Below are 19,466 nucleotides of genomic sequence, written 5' to 3'. Positions count from 1 at the left end.
TCTGCAATTCTATAAGATCATGGCTGATCTGCTTGTTCCAAATTCCACATTACCATTAACACCGATAACTCTCAACTCTCCTCCTGAACAATAATTGCTTCAGATCTGCCCCAAACATGTTCAATGATCCCACCTTCTGCCTCCTGAGAAACAGACATCCAAAGTAGCACAGTTCAGAGAGAAAAACATTCGCCCATCTCGATCCTAAAAGGCTGATCCCTGATTTTAAATAAGGTGCTCCCTAGTTCTGGGCTGACCCATAAGAGGAAATACCCTTTCCACATCCAAATTGTCAAGATCATTCAGGATCTGAAACAAATTCAATCAAGTCAACCCCCACTCCAGCAAATAAAGTGAGGTCTGTCTAACCTTTCTTCATAAGACAAACCCCTCATTCCAGGAATCAATTCCAGTAAGCCTCCTCTGAACCTCTGAAGGATGTTTTTGCATCCTTCCTTAAGTACAGAAGCCTAAATGGGACAGTCTTAATAACTAGGTCAGGAAATCTGTCAAGCTTACCCAGACTGGTTTGTATGTGACTCCAGACGCACAACAATATGGTTGATTTTAACTGTCCTCTTGGTAATTGGGATTGGGCAATAAATGTTAGCTCAGCCAGTGATGCCCACATTTGATGAATGAATTCAAAAAAGGGAATCAGCCATGATCATGTTGAAGGGCAATGTGGATTAATGGACTGAATGGCCTACTGATACTCCTATTTCTATGTTTCATTATTCAATATGGATTTAGCTTAGAATCACAACTCACCTTCTCTCCTTTTTGCCCATGGTTTCCCTTTGGAAATGAATAGGAACAGTTAGATAACATTCAGGAATTCACCCACACTTTGTTAGTCATGAAGCTGATCAGTTTGCAGAGGGTTTTATTCTGCAAAGCACACTCACCTTGTCACCTTTCGGACCGGGCACTCCCTTTGGAAGAACAACAGCAAAAAACAAATGTCAGAGCCGGCAAAGAATGGTTTTGTGGAATTTTACTCCAAATAATTAAGAATCTTTTTCCATAGAACATGCAGGAAGTGAAGAGCTTGCAGGTGGAATCCTGGGAGTGCTACTCCTCACCAGACATTACCATTTGGGATAAATGGAGTAATTGGAAATTTTACTACAAAAAGCATAGGAATTTACACCGAGGGGAGGGGCAGGGGGAATGGGTGAAGGGGGTAGGGGTGAAGATGGACTGCTGAGGTGGGTGGTGGGGGTGGGGTTGGAGAGTGGAAACTGCCATAAGATTCCTCCATTTAATGAGATCATGGTATAGTGACTGTAATGAGGGCAGCCAACTAGACTTCATAGAAGGAATTCCCTGATCAGGGCTGTTAACTTGATCCAATCAGGGAGCCCTGGCTGACAGATTTAAAAAAGCAGAGTTTCAGAGATATCTGACTCTGAATGAGGCAGTACTAAAGCTAAGGACTGTTCACGTGTAAATAGAAGGTGAACTTGTGACAGGATATCAGCCTCTGTGGAGCTAGTACATATCACGAATCTGAAGATCCTCAAACCCACTTTTTTGCCTTTTCCCCGTTACTGTTGATTCCATTACTGCTTAAAAATCTCTCAGCCTTGCACGTACTTAAAGGATCAGCTTCGCCATCCATCTGGGGTAAAGAATTCCATCGCTTGACTGCCCTATGAAGGACTTCCTCCTCGTTCCTGTCTTTCACTTGTGACCCATTAGTCTGAGATGATGCCCTCTGGTCCTCAACTCCCTCCTGGACAAGAGAAACGGCTTCTCCAGCTCAGCCGTGTCAAGTCCCTGAGAACCTGGTACGTTTCAAAGAGGTCCTTGCCCCTTAAATGGGAATTGGTTTAATGTAAACTCTGTCCTTGCAGCCCAGGCCTGCGCTGCATTCGACTGGCGCATAGTGGGACTCCCGTCCCTCACTAGGAGTGGCTAGCCAATCTGATTGTCTGGCAGCTCCATCGCACTCAGTAGTGCCACCCGTCAGGAATGGCTGCTGCGTGGATTGCCAGAAAAGATGTGAGAAAGAGCAAGATTCTCCCCTGGGAAAGGTCAGTCCTGAGCTTCAAGAGTTAGGGAAGGGGTCTTACTGCTCAGAGGGGTTAGTGAACAGGAGGGAGGTGAGGGTCTGGGCTCTGTTGGGCAGATGGCACAGCAGGAATGATGCGGAGATGTCTTGAGGATCGAGGAGAAAACCAGCATTCAACCAACATTTTTCTGCTTGAGTTGGTATTCTTGTGACATATCCTGATGAATGCAAAATGATATGAAACATGTCTTTTCCAGCAACACTCAATTTCAATATTTACTTAAATGTGTGTTTATTTAAAGCAAAACTATCATGTCTAGAAATCTGAACTAGTAACTGATGGATATACATTGCAATGACCCTTATTCAGTCTATATCAATACATTAGTTGAAAAATGTGGTGCTGGAAAAACACAGCAGGCCAGACAGCATCCGAGGAGCAGGAGAATTGACATTTCAAGCATAAGCCTTTCTTCAGGAATGTTTTTATTTCTTTTTTTTCCTTTTTTTGGTCTATGTTGAGTTGGACGCTCGAGATAGAAATGGAGAGTTCTAGGAAGGAGAGGGAGGGGTCTGAGACGGTCCAGGTCAATTTGAGGTCGGGGTGGAAGGTGTTAGTGAAGTGGATGAGCTGTTCAACCTCCTCGTGGGAGCACGAGGTAGCGCCAATACAATCATCGCTGTAGCAGAGGAAAAGGTGGGGGGTGGTGCCAGTGTAGCTGTGGAAGATGGACTGTTCCACATATCTGACGAAGAGGCAGGCATAGCTGGGGCTCATGCGAGTGCCCCTGGCTACTCCTTTGGTTTGGAGGAAGTGGGAGGATTGGAAGGAGAAGTTGTTCAGGGTGAGGACCAGTTCAGTCAGTCGAAGGAGGGTGTCAGTAGAAGGGTACTGGTTGGGTTGGCGTGAGAGGAAGAAGCGGAGGGCTTTGGAGGCCTTCGTGATGGGGGATGGAAGTGTATAGGGACTGGATGTCCATCGTGAAGATAAGGCTTTGGGGGCTGGGGAAGCGGGGATTCCTGAAGAAGGGCTTATGCCCGAAATGTCGATTCTCCTGCTCCTTCCAGCACCACATTTTTCAACTCTGGTCTCCAGCATCTGCAGGCCTCACTTTCTCCTATATCAATACATTACCCTATGTTAACTGTCAGATGCTAATGATCTTGATGTAGTATTTGCAGTATTTGAATTTGTTTTTTTTTAAAATACACATTTTTGATTCCAATCTTACCATTTCACCTTTAGGGCCAGGCTTTCCCTGAAATGAAAGAAATTTAATTGAAAGCTGCAGTGGATGGCTATAATATTTATTTTTTACATTTATTTATTTCTACCCTCACTCTCTACTCCACCCCATAACACTTTATGAAACTTGGATTTTAAAAAATGACAAAGAAATGTTGCTTGTTCAACTTTTCGTATCATTAAGTTTTACATTTTTTTTGCCTACAATCACATAATCAATGGTTTTCTAGTTTAATAATCTTTTGTCAACTGATACTTGACACCTACTCCAATATGGCAGTGCCCTTTCTTCAAATAAAAATTGAAAAGGGAGAATAACCTATTTAACCAATCAGGATACCAAACCATTACAAATTCAAAGAGATCAGACCTCAATTGGATTTTACACCTTTACTGACGTCAGTTTGCTGCCCATCAGATTTTCTTTGGTGTTAACAGACACAGAGCAGCTGTAGTTCTGATCTTATCGGTTACATTCATCCAAAGATAAGTGTTACGGCAGTAAACCTTAGTCCAACGATCAGACTACTGTCAGCACGAGAATTTCAGACAGAAGGCAAACTGATCTATCAAGCCATGATAGAGGACTAACAGCACATTCAAACATGACTATGGCAGGTTGTGAGATGGAGGAAAGAAACATGCAAACCCCAACTGCTTTTACCGTGTGAACCCTTTGTACATACAACTCCCATCCCACATTATGCAGTTGACTTGGACGCTATGAAATCAGCCTAGGGCTGTAGCACAAAAGGGAGCAATAAATGAGGCGGAGTGCAAACCAGATTCCAGTTATGGCACAATCTTACATTATTATATAGGACGTTTATTATAATGGCACTTTTGACAAATTTGCACAATGGCCCAAGATAAATTTCACTTCCTTAGTTCTCTCTGAAGGGGCCGAGCAAGTCACTAATTGTGAAAACAAATAACAGAATAAAACAAAAGCAAAATACTGTGGATGCTGAAATCCAAAACAAAAACAGAAAAAACAAAAAGCTACATTTGTGGGCTTGCTGAGATTCTCCAGTACTTTCTGTCTTTATTAATGGATAATAAATATTCTGAGGCACTTTGATCTGACGCAAGACACAGGAGAGCAAGTGTATGTAGTTCAACATTATCCTATAGTGAATAATTTTAAAAATTACATAAAATACTCACAGATTTGCCATCCAACCCTATCGGACCCTTAAAAATAAATATTGATAAATATAAAAATATGAATGAACAATGTCAGGTTATTAAAAAAAAATCACTTGAATAGGAAATTATGTTCAACGTTGAAAAGATTTAAACATCAACATGACAATGAGTTCATTCAGTGAAAAGTTAAATGAAAAGTCAGCAATGAAATAGTTAGTGGCACAAACACCAAAAGCAGAAATCAGAGATCAACAATGCTCTGTTACAGACTTGTTTAATAACCAGTAGTTTTGTTAAGGTGCAGTTTTAAATGGCTCCCATCAGCTGGTAGTGCAGTGTGTAAAGCACGCTCAAACCTGCCCAGTTATATTGATTCAATATGTTTACCATCAATAGAAACACATACAAAAGCAGCTTGGCAAACTGAGCAAAAACACAGCTAGCATGAAATCAATATGTTAAATGGTAAAATCAGTTTTCACAATATGCACTGTTAAAAAGTATCATTTTCCCCGTTTGGTGTAAGCTCAGGCACTTAATTGCACTCAATCCCTGCTCGTTTTATCCTTCACAGAAGGTGTGAGTAAAATTAAATGACAGGAGCAGTATTTGAAGTGCTGTGCATCTCTCAGAGGGTAACTGTAAATCAGAGGCATTTACAAGATTTTTTCATAAATAACTTCAAGAAATGGATGTTCCAAAGGTGGACCCAGAATTCTTATAACGATATTCAACTGTGCAATTCACTGCTCGCTTACACCTGCTGCGTGTCTAGGATGTTCATTTGGAAACCGCGTTATTTCCTCACTAATCCCCTTGCTTACGCTCTGATTAGCCATTTGTTGGATGCATGGTTTATATAAATAGTTACATACATGTGTGCTGCAGGGTCTGGGCTGCAGCTAAATCAGGATTCAGATGCTGGCTTCAAGTTTCATTCAGATCTCGAGCTCAAGTGGCTAAGATTTACAAGTGGCTGTACTGAGCCATCTGTGCTGCAAACTGTTTATTATTAATGCAGAACTGTAATCCAGTCCAGTGAGGTAACAACTCTACAGTAAAAGATACGTTCTCAACGATTTATCCCAACACACGGTTCAAACTTTTCATAAGTTCACAAATGCTGAGTGTTATTTGCCTGAACAAGCAGTAAAGCTTAGAGCAGAGAGATCAGTAAACTCCTCCCTTTTTGGTTGAGTACAAATCCACTTAGTTATTTTTCACCTTTTCCCTGAAGTCTGAGATAGAGTCATACAGTCAAGAGGAGGCCTGATCGTCCATCATGTCTGTATTCACCTACCTACACTCATCCCACTGCCCAACACTCAACTCGTAGCTCATCTATGAGCATTTCACAGGTCGTGAGGTTTCCTGCCCCGCCACCTTCACCCTCACCTGTACCTCGAGTGAAAAAAAGTTTTCTTTAAATCCCCTCAAAATATTTCACCTTAAAATTATGCCTTCCTCCTCACTGATGCTTCAACATCCAAGATTTGAATGTGAAAATTATCTCGCATGTCAAGAATGTAAGACTCTTAAACATTAGTCTATTTACTTTCTACATTTTATTTGGCTTCTTCCTATTCCTATAATTATGATAAATTTTAGGAAAATCTATATTTCTTGTTGCGTTGCTCTGGAGTCGAGTTACTATAGGTCAAAGAATAGTTGCAGCAGAGCCACAGAGTTTTCAGTTAAGAGTTCACACACTTTCGAACAACACCAGCAGGTATTATTAATTACATCCATAACTAGATTACACAAATGAACTTAAATTACAGGTTTCATCGTCAGCCAATGAGCTCGGCACTAACAGTCAGAAACCATGTCTTTTCCCCATTCTTCAAGAATAGCCTCAAAATAAAAAAAACTATTCAGTGAGTTTTGAGAAGATTTGTAGCTCAGGTTGAGGTTCTGGGTGTAGGTTTGCTCGCTGAGCTGCAAGTTTCATTTTAGACGTTTCGTCACCATACTAGGTCATATTTTCAGTGTGCCTCCGGATGAAGAACTGGTGGTGTAGCTGCTTCCTTAGGTTGGTGATGTAATTTCCTTTGGTGGCATCATTCCCTATGGTAATGTCATTTCCTGCTCTTTTCTCAGGGGGTGGTAAATGGAATCGAAGTCAATGCGTTTGTTGATAGAGTTCCGGTTGGAATGCCATGCTTCTGGCAAATCTTATGCGTGTCTCTGTTTGGCTTGTCCTAAGATGGATGTGTTATCCCAGTCAAAGTGGTGTCCTTCCTCATCTGTATGTACGGATACCATTGAGAGTGGGTCATGTCGTTTTGTGGCTAATTTGTGTTCATGTATCCTGGTGGCTAGTTTTCTGCCTGTTTGTCCAATGTAGTGTTTGTTACAGTTTGTTACAGTATTTTGTAAATGACATTAGGTTTGCTTGTTGTTTGCATAGGATTTTTCCAAGTTCACTAGCTGCTGTTTTAGTGTGTTGGTGGGTTTGTGGGCTACCATGACGCCAAGAGATCTGAGTGGTCTGGCAGTCATTTCTGCAATGTCTTTGATGTAGGGGAGAGTGGCTAGGGTTTCTGGTTGTGTTTTGTCAGCTTGTGTGGGTTTGTTGCTGAGAAATCAGTGGACTGTGTTCATTGGGTACCCATTCTTTTCGAGTATACTGTATAGGGGATTTTCCTCTGCTCTGCATAGGTCCTCTGTGCTACAGTGTGTGGCAGCTATTGAAATAATGTTCTAATGCAGCTTCGTTTGTGGATGTTGGGATGATTGCTTCTGTAGTTTAATATTTGGTCCATATGTGTTGTTTTTCTGTAGATGCTGGTTTGAAGTTGCCTATTGGCTGTTTGCTCTACTGTGACATCTAGGAATGGCAGTTTGTTGTTGTTTTCCTCCTCTTTAGTGAATTTTATGCCAATAAGGGTATTATTAATGGTCTTGAAGGTTTCTTCTAATTTCTTTTGTTTTGAGATGACAAAGGTAGCGGACACAAAGTTTGGGTTAGATGGTTGGCAGAGTTGTTTGTTCGAGTCCCTGCATTACTGCCTCTGCTAAGAACTCTAATATTGGACATCCCATGGGTGTTCCAATGGACAGAGAAAAATAACAGGAAATGACATCATCACCAGATATGTCATCACTACAAGAATGATGTCACCAACCTAAGGAAACCTAAATACATCAATAGAAAGCGGGCCATGCCACCAGTGCATCATCTAGAGGCTCACGGATGAGGTTACCTAGTATGGTGACATAATGTCTGAAAATGAACCTTCCAGCTCAGCGAGCAAACCTGCATCCAGAAAACTATTCATTTAGCTCGTTATATGCTCAAAATCATTGCAGCTTCTTGATGGCAATAACAAGAGTCACTGCAGCACACCAAATTAACTCATTGCTTGTGAAGTGTTTTGGGACATTTCTGAGGGAGGTATAAAGGCACTTGACAACCATTGCTAAGATCTGGTGGAGAAGTTAATGACCTTCATGTCCTTGTGATATTAAAAAAAAGTTTGACCTTTCAAAGGCATTAATGCAAAAGCACTCAAAAATATCAGTGCTTTATAGTTATTTGTTGTGATGCTTAAGTCTGCTGTAATGTATGGATATTTGGATCAATCTACACTGCTGAAAGGGAGAAGGGTTGACTGGACTGTGATGAAGGAGCTGATTCACAGCTGAGTCCACTCTTTACCCTGTTACCTGCGCAGAGTCACAGTCATCCACCTTACAAATCAATGCTGCACACTAGCCCCATACACTAGTAATAAAAAGGATGATTCTAACCACAGTAACTTTCATTTATATAGTGCCTTCACCATAGTAGAAATATCCCAAGATGCTTCACAGGAGTGTTAGATGAGGATATTTCTTGCAGAGCGTCTAGTGTAGATGCATAATGAAGTTGATTAGGACGGAACCCAAAACACAGGAAATGTAAGTGTTGTGAGCAAGCTTCTGAATTTACAGCAATATCAGTGCAATGATCAAACAGTATGAACAAACGATGAACAGCTTGGATCACTTGGGAACTTGTAACTCAAATAAACACCAGTAGCAGCATCAATAATTTGATAATTGCTCTCAGCATGGCCATTCTGTCATGAAAGCTGGGCCAATTCATACAAACAAACCAAAGTAATCTGGTTATTGTAAGTTACTATTAAATATTACTAGATGATTAACAATTGAGAATCCAAGTACAGTAAATGTTTCTTAAACATTAACACACCGGATATCCTGGAAACCCTCTTGCTCCAGGCTGACCCTAGATTGAAGATAAAGACACAAGTGGAGGAAAAATGTTAATCCAGTTCCTTACATAGTATTTTGTTTCACATTGCTGTACAAAACAAGATGTTATTTTGTGTTCATGGAATATTTCGCATTTTTCTTTCTAAGCATTTATAGAATTTACACATCATGTTTTTTAAAAAAACAATTCCTTAGAATATCGGTGATAAAGACACATTGTCAAAGTTCTTTATCTCCCACTCATCAGGCACCAGTCATCAACTGACAGTCATCATTGATTAATACATTCTCCATAGCAACAGTCTTATCAGAGTCCCCTTGCCAACCAATCAGTACTGTCCCGTTATACAGTATAAATGTTATTTCCCCTCGAAATTGTATTCTTGCGAAGTGTCCTGATGAGTGTAAGACAAAAAGCTTTGACAAAAAGTGTCTGTTTTCAACAATACTCACATTCTGCACAACTAAATGATGCTTTCTAAGAAGCAGACATAATGCGTTCTATGTACAGCAACAAAAAGATGGCAAAATGAGTAATTATGCCAGCGATTTCACACTAGGCAATGGTATTTTCAGTTTTGTGCACATTGCTGTAAGCTCATTTGATAAGCCCTCTTCACCATCACTGCATGAATGTATACGTACCCCAGCTGTTGAATGTAAACTCATTGACTCAGTTTCCTACAATACTCAGTTCTGACCTCTTTGAAATATAAAAGACTCATAAGCAGATAACTGAAGATTCAGCAGATTGGCAGTAGAGCAGACACTGCACACTTTTTGTTGGATTACCTGAGTTTTTGTGTCAAATTGAAGCAATTCACCAGGAAAGGATAGAGAACAGAGAAACAGGAACATCAAGTCATTTGCCTTTGCAATGACCTGCTGGATGCTAGCTTTTTGTAATTCATGGACAAGGGCTCCCACATCACTAAATTTCATAGCTTTCTATAGACTTTCTTCAATTAAATATTCAGCTCCTCTGTTCTTCCTGGCAAAGTGAAAACCTCATATTTGCCCAAGTTATATTCTACCTAACAAGTTTTTGCCCCTGTTTAACCTGTCTATAACCCTCCGCAGACTCTGGGAGCCATCCTAGTCACTTAATTTAATTTGTCATCTGCAAACTTGCTGATAGTACATTCACTTTCCTCATCCAACTCATTAATGTACATTGCAAATAAGTGTGGCCTCAGCACTGATCCCTCTGGCACACTCCTGGTTACAGGCTGCCATCCTGAAAATTTCCTCTTTCTCCCAACTCTATCTTATTAATTAGCCAATATCTGTGCTAATATACTGTCTCCAATACCATGGGCTCTTATTAAAAAGAGCCTAACGTGTGGTACCTTATCAAATGCCTTCTCAATATCCAAATATACCGCATCCACAGCTTCCCCTTGGTCTATCCTGCTTGTTACCTTCTCAAAAGAACTTTAGTAAACTTCTCAGGCGTGATTATCCTTTCATGAAGCCATGATGACTTTGCTTGATCGTATGCATTCCTCGTGTTCTGCTATTACATCCTATATAATAGATTCATAACATTTTCCCAATGACAGGCATTAAACTAACTAGCCTACAGTTACCTATTTGGTTTTTGTTTGTTCCCTTTATAAATAAAGATGTTACATTGGCAGTTTTCTAACTTTCTTGGACTTTACATTAGATTAGATTTCCTACAGTGTGGACACAGGCCCTTCGGCCCAACAAGTCCACACCCACCCTCCGATGAGTAACCCACCCAGACTCATTTCTCTACATTTACTCCAGACTAATCCACTTAACACTTTGGGCAATTTAGCATGGCCAATCCACCTGACCTGCACATCTTTGGACTGTGGGAGAAAACCGGAGCACCCGGAGGAAACCCACGCAGAAACGGGAAGAATGTGCAAACTCCGCACAGTCACCCAGAGGCTGGAATTAAACCCAGGTCCCTAGGCTGTGAGGCAGCAGTGCTAACCACTGAGCCACCATGCCACCCCATTTATCCAGAACCCAATGATTCCTGGAAGATTAAAACCAGTGCATTCACTATCTTTGTAGGTGATTCCTTTAATATCCTAGGATGCATCAAATCAGGTCCAAGGGCCTTATCAGTCTTTAATCCAATTAGTTTCTCTAGCAATTATATAGCAGGGATAGTTATTGAATTCATTTCCTCTCCTCCTTTGGACCTTTGATTATTTAGTACTCTTGAAAGGCTATTAATATTTTCTATCATGAAGACTGATACAAAGTATTTCATCAACTTCTCTGTCCTCATTAATATTTCCCCAACATCCTTCTATAATGGGTCTATGGACACTTTGGTTTTTGTCTTCCTTTTTGCATATTTAAAGAAGCCCTTGCAGTCCAATTTGATATTGCTTGTGAGTTTAGATTCAAAATTTCTTTTTTTTTGGTTGACTTTTGTTGCATTTTAAAACTTAATATTTCCATATGTGCAGAGATACAGGTCACAGATCTATCATCAGCTTGAGAGGAAGTCAAGGACATTCAGGAAATGCACAGAAATTCTTTGTGATTCGCGAAGTGTTTTTTTTCCATCAAAGTATCACATCTGTACCTCTCATCAATGAAACCTAAATCTGTAAGAATAGATCAGCCCTATTGGCAAACCACTCAGTGCACGCAGGCATCACTACACTGTCCAGTCTGGGCCTTGTCCTATAATTGCACAGTAGCCAGGAGTGCTAGAATGATTGGATGGTTTTGTAGATACAACACCAGGTCTGAGATGGTTATATCATGGTAAGCAATCCAGAGCTATAGGCTAATGTTCTGGATACATAGGTTTGAATGTCTCCATGACACTTGGTGAGATTTGAAAGTGAGTCTCATGGAGACCATGTACCAATTGTGCATCATGGACTCTGGTCCATTACTGTCCTTTAGGAGAGGACAGTCTGTTCTGCATTTGATTTCAGATGTGGATAGATTGTTAACTGTTCTCGTAGAATCCCTAAATCCCTACAGCATGGAAGCCGAGCATCCAAGCGAGACCCAGCCCCCAACCCTATCCCTGTAACCCTACATCTCCCATGGCCAATCCACCTAACCTGCGCATCTTTGGGCTGGAATTAGAAGTGGCAATACATACTGGCCCAGCCAGCAACATACACATTCCGTGAACAAATAAAAAAAGGGTACAGTCTTGTCAGCACCCAAGCTGAGCATTCTGTAAAGCCTTTGTGCTCTTTCTGCTCAAAAGATAATCTGTACAAGGTCACGGGCAGGCATAAGTATGACAGTATACTGTATTCAGGTGAAGATGCAGCCTCATTACCGATGTTCAATGCCGCATGTGCAGCATTATAATTGCAATTACTGTTCAGAATCCTGTGAAATCTAATCGTTGTAGCATGTTTTCAAATTACTAACAAGAGAGTGAGCCAAACTCTTGGCTTTTGAAGTATTTAAATGGATTAATAAGTTACTCCCATTTTAACTGGGACATCAAGTAATCACATAGGATTAAAAATATTGAAGTGGTTTTTCAAAATGCCCTAAAGATGGGATATTGGATGACAGGCACATTCTTTAAGTAGTGATTTCTGCAGATGACTGGTTTGCTGTGTAACCAACTCTCTTCAGCTATTCCACGATATCTGAAGACAACTTAAATTTATTGTAATTAAGCCTGCTGAAGTAAAAAACACTTTCCTTTGAAGACAGGAGCTCCCGTTACTTGTTTGTTATTTGTCAAATGCAAAAGGCAAGAATAAGTAACTGGAGTTCAAGCTGTTCCTCATTAGTAAGGGTTTATCATGCTGCTTCGGATGGCTAACTACAAAACCAGATGGTCAAACTATGTTGTCACATTTCTTCAGTCATGACTTCAGCTAAACGAGAATGAAAAACACCACATATAAATCAATTCTTTATGGCATTTTCAAACCGGAAATAGCACATCAAAGAAACGAAATCCTTTCCTCTCGTCTGTAAAAGGATGATGCCTTTTCTGGCACATTGACATGTCCACTCTTAGCAACTCCTTCAAAAGCACAGCAATACTCATTGAGCTCTTTGGGTTTAAGGAGAAGCCGAGCACAGATCAAGTACAGTCCTGCTTTTAATTGTCCACTGCTTACGGCAAGGTGGTAATGCATTTACAATTTACACATCATTTCCTTCGAACAGAGGTGCTCTCAATCACACACCCATTCTGCACATTTTCATCTCCATCCAGGATCAAGTTAACCAAATTCATCCAAATTTAATTACTTTGAAGAATCCACACATTTTAAAGAAGAAAAAAAATTAAATGAACGCCACTTGCCATTTTTGTAAATAGATTTTTTACATGGTGCTAAGTAATTCTTCAAATTTTGTAATCTCTCCTCTAACCTACTTATATAAATTTTATATAAGAATGCATTACAAATATTTATTCTCCAATGTATATTTTCAATCTTGTATCTCTTGTGATTTGATGCACAAGTTAAGGGATTGAAGGATTGACTATAATGGAAATAAAGTGTACAGGGGTAGTTCAGCTCCCATTTTTAGAAAATACTTTTGACAAACTCTGTGGTAATGTGGGAAGTAGATTTGGTTGCAATGTGGGTGTTGCAATGTGGTAGTTGCTCAGAGGTAATGGGCTGAGGGGTTATAGTTTCACAGGGTCATCGCTGACAGAAGGACACAATGTGATATGTTTACACAGAAAATGTGGACAAAGGCATCTTTAACGGAAAAGTTGATGGGTGTGTGAATAAGATATATACATAACATACATATGTATCTAATAGAGGGATAACAAATCTAAATCATTTCAAACGGTGTAGTTTTGAGGTACTTCCTTTACAATAGAATTCACCAAGATAGTTGTGCTAATGTTATTAGGTAGAAACTTTGAGGATGTGTGTTTTTACATCCAACAGTCAAGACAGGTGGCCAACGTATTCTCACAAAGAAATTAAGTATGATTGTCAACCACTTGCAATTTCAAAAGGTTAGTTCAAAAGTTAACTTGAAATAACTGCAATTTTTCTTTACAGCTTTTCAGTAATGTTGGTTTCATTTGATGTGGCGCGAGTTATACATCTGAAACCTGAGAACTACAATTTCCTTTGTCCAGTAAATTTAGTAAAATAAGTATAGGCGAGGATAAACCAGCAATGAAAACTTTATACTCTAACCAATTTATTTTCTGTAGTTAATTACTGGGAGTAAATAAACTCCAAAATTCTTTCACTTTTGTGATTTTTTAAAATACTTCTTGAGAGCAAAGGTAGCAAATTAAAAATTCTCCATTGAGAGATTTTTTCACGTGACAAATATAACATTTGAAATCTATGGCACAAAACACATTCTTTTTCTGACCATTTACAGGACCAATGTTTAAAAATTGCATCAAAAGAGATTTAACAGGAATTATTGAAGAGTGATGTTCTGTCCTTCTCTGCATCATCAATAACTCACATTTATATGGTGCGACTAATGTTGTAAAACATCCCAAGGTACTTCATGAAAATTACCAACAACATTTGACATAGCCACACTAGGGCAGTGGTCAAACTGACAGATTTATGGAGATCTCAAGGGAAGACCAAGGGGTAGATTGGAAAAGAGGCTTAAAGCCTGGGCAGTGGAAGGCATGGTTGCTGACAATTGAATGATCTAAGAGGTGGCAGGAGGTGAAAGGAAGAGCACAAAATTCTCAGATAATTGGAGAGATGAAGGGGCTCACAGAGATTCAGAGGATTGTAGGGGCTGGTGGAGGTTCCAGCAACAGGAAAGGTTGCCAGGATGGAGGAGATTAACAGTTTTAGGGATGGGGGAATAGCCAAACAATTTACAGGACAAGTTATTCAGCCCATCTGATCCATGCTGGTGTCTGCTCCACCTGACCTCATCACACCCTTCTGCATTTAATCCTATCAATACACAGTCCGATTCATTTCTCCCTCACGTATTCACCTGGAGTCATTAAAATTGTACTAAGATTATTTGCCTCAACTACTTGTTGAGATGGCAACTTTCCCAATTCCTGAGTGAAGGCATTTTTCCTAAATTCCCGGCTGGATTTACTCGTGACTGTCGTTATAATTTTGGCTATTAGTTCTAGCCTCGCCCAAAACGAGAAACATCTTCTCTGTCCATTGCTCTTGTCTTTCACAGACTGGGCCAACATTTATTGCCCACCAATGTCTGTCCTTGAGAAGCTGGTGAGCTGGCTTCTTGAATCACTGCAGTCTGTGTCATGTTGGGACCTCCATTGTTTGTTTCCAGGATTTTGACCTCTAAATCGAGCCAAGGTGAAAAATAATTAAGGAGGATGTGAAACGATTAAACTTAATTACATCTTGATTTCTCTGTCATACCTTTAGGCATCTTGATTATACTGAAATCTTTCATACTGCATAGGTTACCAAAACCCATTGATCAAAATCTGAACTGGGCCAGCCATATAAATACAGGCCATAGGCTAGGAATCCTAGTAACTCACCTGTTTCCTCCCAAAACCTGTCCATTAATCACAAGCAGTGTAACGAAACACTCACAAGTTGCCTGAATGAATGTAATTTTAATAACACTTGTTAAGCTTGACAAAGCAGTCAGTTTGATGTGCATCCAATCCACCACTCTCAATGGTCATTCCCTCTACCAATGAACAGTAGCTGCAGTATCTACCATCTATACGAGGCACAGCAACAACTCATCAGTGCCTTCCAACCCCATGACCACTTCCATCCAGATGGACAACGGCAGAAGATACATGGGAACAATACTCCCTCCAAGTCATACACCCTCCCGACTTGAAATTATCTCACCATTCCTTTACTGTTGTCGAGTAAAAATCCTGGAATTCCCTCTCTATGATATTGTTGGTTTACCTACAGCACATGGACTGCAGCAGTTCAAGAAATCAGCTCACTGTCATCTTCTCAAGGACAGGTAGTGATGGGCAATAAATGCAGACCCAGCCAGTGACACCCCCATCCCATGAAAGTAAAAGTAAAATTTTTACTCAAAGAAATTATGTCACAGCTATTGAATAAGTAAAAGAAAAGAATTTGGATCACAACTGCATGCAGTGAGAATCTTACTATTTGGAAGAATTGGCTATGTTTAAATTTCTGCCAACAGTTAGCTGTTGCTATGGTAGACATTCCATTATTTCCTGTCCCATCACATCAGACCTGAACATACAGTGAAAACACAATCAATGGTAGACAGTAAGACTCACAGGAGGGCCACGGGGTCCAATGATTGAGATGCCGGGATCTCCTGGAGCTCCCTGCAGTAGAAGGGGAAACAGTCATCAGAAAGAGTTCCCATTACAACTCACACAAACAGATTATCTCTTATTGTGAATCCCCTCTTGCAATACTCCTGACATAAACAACCAGCTGATGCTTGGATTTATCAGTGACATTTCTTAGCCAAGATTTTGAATACTTTGACTACATGCCCCAAGTAGAGTTGGTTTCTTGTCTTTCTACTGAGGAAAAAACGTCAATGCTGGTAAACTTTAAAGCGGACAAAAGCATCTCAGTTGAATGATGGATTTAGTTGCAAGCACCTCTGATCTGTATTAGGTGTTACATTGACTCTAATAGGCAACTTGTCACACCCCTTACCTTCCATAACCAACTCTCAGAGTACACAACAGTATAATTCACAGAAAATAGATATAGCTAGAGTACTTTTTTTTAAACTGGTTACAGAAACAGGATGTATTTGACAGCTGTTTTAACAATCTTTTAAAAATTCATATTTGCTTCTTTTGATTGCCTTCCCTATGGTCACTTACATCACTTACTAACAAAGTCTACCACCCTGTAACATTGCTGGCCTGTAATTTACGATTGTTACATGGTTTACATTACTCAGTAAGGAACATGGAAGAGCCTGTTTTAGTGGGCCCTCAATTGCTATGCTCCTTTCTCTTCTTGCTGTGGCAAATGACCAATTTTCACTTTGTATTTTCCCACTAATGAGCATTTTAAAACACAGAAGGTGGCCATTCAGCTGGCTATGACTGTGTTAGCTCTTTGAAAGTCAGTAAGAACCATGGATCCTTAATGTCCTTATCCTCGCATGGGTGTGTTCAGCAACTGGAGACCCAAATCCAAAAGTCACTTTCACCTTCCCAACGGAGAGATTCCAGTTGTCATTTGGAATATTGTCTGCAATTCTGGTCTCCTTCCTATCGGAAAGATGTTGTGAAACTTGAAAGAGTTCAGAAAAGATTGACAAGGACGTTGCCAAGGTTGGGGGATTTGAGCTATAGGGAGAGGCTGAACAGGCTGGGGCTGTTTTCCCTGGAGTGTTGGAGGCTGAGGGGTGACCTTATAGAGCTTTACAAAATTATGAGGGGCATGGATAGGGTAAATCGACAAAGCCTTTTCCCTGGGGTCGGGGAGTCCAGAACTAGAGGGGCATAGGTTTGGGGTGAGAGGGGAAAGATATAAAAGAGACCTACGGGGCAACTTTTTCACACAGAGGGTGGTACATGTATGGAATGAGCTGCCAGAGGATATGGAGGAGGCTGGTACAATTGCAACATTTAAGAGGCATTTGGATGGGTATATGCATGGGAAGGGTTTGGAGGGATATGAGCCAGGTGCTGGCAGGTGGGACTAGATTGGGTTGGGATATCTGGTCGGCATGGACGGGTTGGACCGAAGGTCTGTTTCTGTGCTGTACCTCTCAGACTCTATTTGTATTTCCGTCATCTCTCCTGTGAAACTGAGTGAATCTAGCTCAGCATAAACCAGGAGACAGAACTAGCAACTTGTATTACTTTCTCATTATTGTGTATTACAGTGTGTTACACAATGCCATACATTCTCATTTCAACTATTTGAAGATCTTGTAAATTAAGATTTAGGTTATGGCTTGAGACACAAGATCATTAAAAATGCATTAATCCAACTTTGTAACCACATTGAGCAAATAAATATGATTGTGTGAACTGAAATTCTATGGATGATTCACCATTTAGTCTGAAATTCAATCGAATTGGACATTTCACTTTATTTCTAGATCTGGAGAAATCATAGCGTTTTATACCTTATTACCACCAGGTGGCCAAGAAATTAATTTTTAACTCATAGCATCTTGTACGAATCGCAAGACCCGTCAATGCTCCATCTGTATTCTAGGACTACTGGAGATGGGGTGTTAAACAAAGCCAATTCTGTTCTTCGCCATCCCACAGATATAGTCGGAACACAGTTCAAAAGGAAATTTCACTCTCAATTCCAAAATTACAATTCTGAAACTGCAAGCGTATGCGTTAAACTAACACCGCATTTACATAAAAAGTTGGTACAAAATGATCTGGCTTTGCACTGATGTTGAATTATTGTGTAAATGCAGAGCACACAACCTAAGCTGTAACATTTGATGCTTTTTAACATAAAAGTCGGTAACGTGTGTACACTTTGCTCAGTGATGGCTTATTTCTCATACTTCTGGCAGCTGGGAAGCTGATGGTGAACAAATGTTGTCTTAAATGGTTAGCAGTTGAACTGCAAATGACACCTGTTCCTCCTTAGGCAGTTCTATTTAGAATAAGAAGTGAAATAGTTTCTGCTCACGAGAACTCTTTTGCACTGATGACTCGTTAATACTAAACGTTCCCCTAATTTGGTCAAGAACTGTCTCAATGGCAATCCTTTGAGGTTTTCATTGTAATCTCACAAATTTCTACCACGGTGTAAGGTTTCATATGGAGTAGTTGAAGAGCTGACTCTTGTTGTTGTGTCGCCATCGTCTTACCAGACCATAGGGGTTGCTCTCCCATTAGAGAGAGAAACGACTGATGGGGATTTAACCTGAGGGCCACCAGACCCCAGGTGAGGGAAGAGAGGTTGAGAAGGAGAGCCCTTCATGATAACCCCGAACTGGTGATGGGAATTGAACCCACGCTATTGGCATCACACTGCTTTGTAAACCAACAATCCAGCCAACTGAGCTAAACGGATTCCATCTTGTACAGAATTGGACCAGTTCTGAAGAAGAGTTGTACCTGCACTTCAAATATTAACTGTTTCTCTCTCCAAGAATACTGCCAGACCTGCTGACTTTCTTCAGAATTTTCAGAAACTTGGGCCAACTGAAGAAAATAATTTGGGCTTTCGAGAAGGAAATCCCGCTCAGACTCCAGATTCACACCTTATTACAGCATCAGAACAAAATGACATGCAAATATGGGTCTGAGTCCATTTGTTTGTAGCACGATCCTCAGCTAAATGTCCCTTGAAGCAAGTGACAGAACAAAATTGTCCACCATTAAGAATTTGTTGCACAATAATTGCAATTTTCTCATACCAAACCCAGTTTAAATAACTTCAAGAATCTAAAGTTATCACATAACATTTACTCATGGTTACCAGTCTGCACTGCTGATCGTTTCACACAGTAACATGAAGCTGGAAACTGAGGCAGTCTATAAGGCCATAAGGAATAGGAATTGGCCATTCGGCCCCTCGAATCTGCTCCACCATTCAATAGGATTGTGGCTGATCCAAACATTCCTATTCTCCACAGCCCAGTCATGACCCTCATGATCCTCTCTTTGCTTAACTTGAACAAACCAGGACCCAATGTCACAGTTTCCAGACTGTAGCATCATTTATATAAACAACCCAATCATGGGTTAGGCATCTGGAATATTTCAAGATTGGTGAAGTTCCTCAAATCTGATTATCGTTTGTTAAGTTCTACATCAAAAATAAATAAATTATTCATTTCAAATATAGAGTTCAGATGGCTTCACAGAGGTTGAGAATAAGATTCATCAACTCAAAATATTTTATTTCTGAAGCACAGCAAAAATACTACTTTCAGCTGACATGTGTTTTCACTCAATTA

The 19,466-nt window shown here is 40.2% G+C and overlaps 1 protein-coding gene across 1 annotated transcript in view; it reads right to left on the bottom strand.

Moving 5' to 3' along the window:
* The window catches only part of col13a1 (collagen, type XIII, alpha 1), a 230,775-nt gene that overhangs the window by 92,842 nt on the left and 118,467 nt on the right, over positions 1-19,466 (bottom strand). Inside the window, exons 8-13 of the mRNA XM_060854140.1 lie at positions 15,832-15,882; positions 8,611-8,646; positions 4,431-4,457; positions 3,250-3,276; positions 909-935; positions 772-798 (exon numbers count right to left, since the gene is read on the bottom strand). Of these exons, the coding sequence (XP_060710123.1) occupies positions 772-798; positions 909-935; positions 3,250-3,276; positions 4,431-4,457; positions 8,611-8,646; positions 15,832-15,882 (195 nt within the window). The remainder of the gene's footprint in view (positions 1-771; positions 799-908; positions 936-3,249; positions 3,277-4,430; positions 4,458-8,610; positions 8,647-15,831; positions 15,883-19,466) is intronic.

This window comes from Hemiscyllium ocellatum, chromosome 43 (assembly GCF_020745735.1).
Source record: "Hemiscyllium ocellatum isolate sHemOce1 chromosome 43, sHemOce1.pat.X.cur, whole genome shotgun sequence".
Lineage (NCBI taxonomy): Eukaryota > Metazoa > Chordata > Chondrichthyes > Orectolobiformes > Hemiscylliidae > Hemiscyllium > Hemiscyllium ocellatum.
Note: the sequence above shows the minus strand (reverse complement) of the source record. Positions and strands in the feature narration are given on the sequence as shown.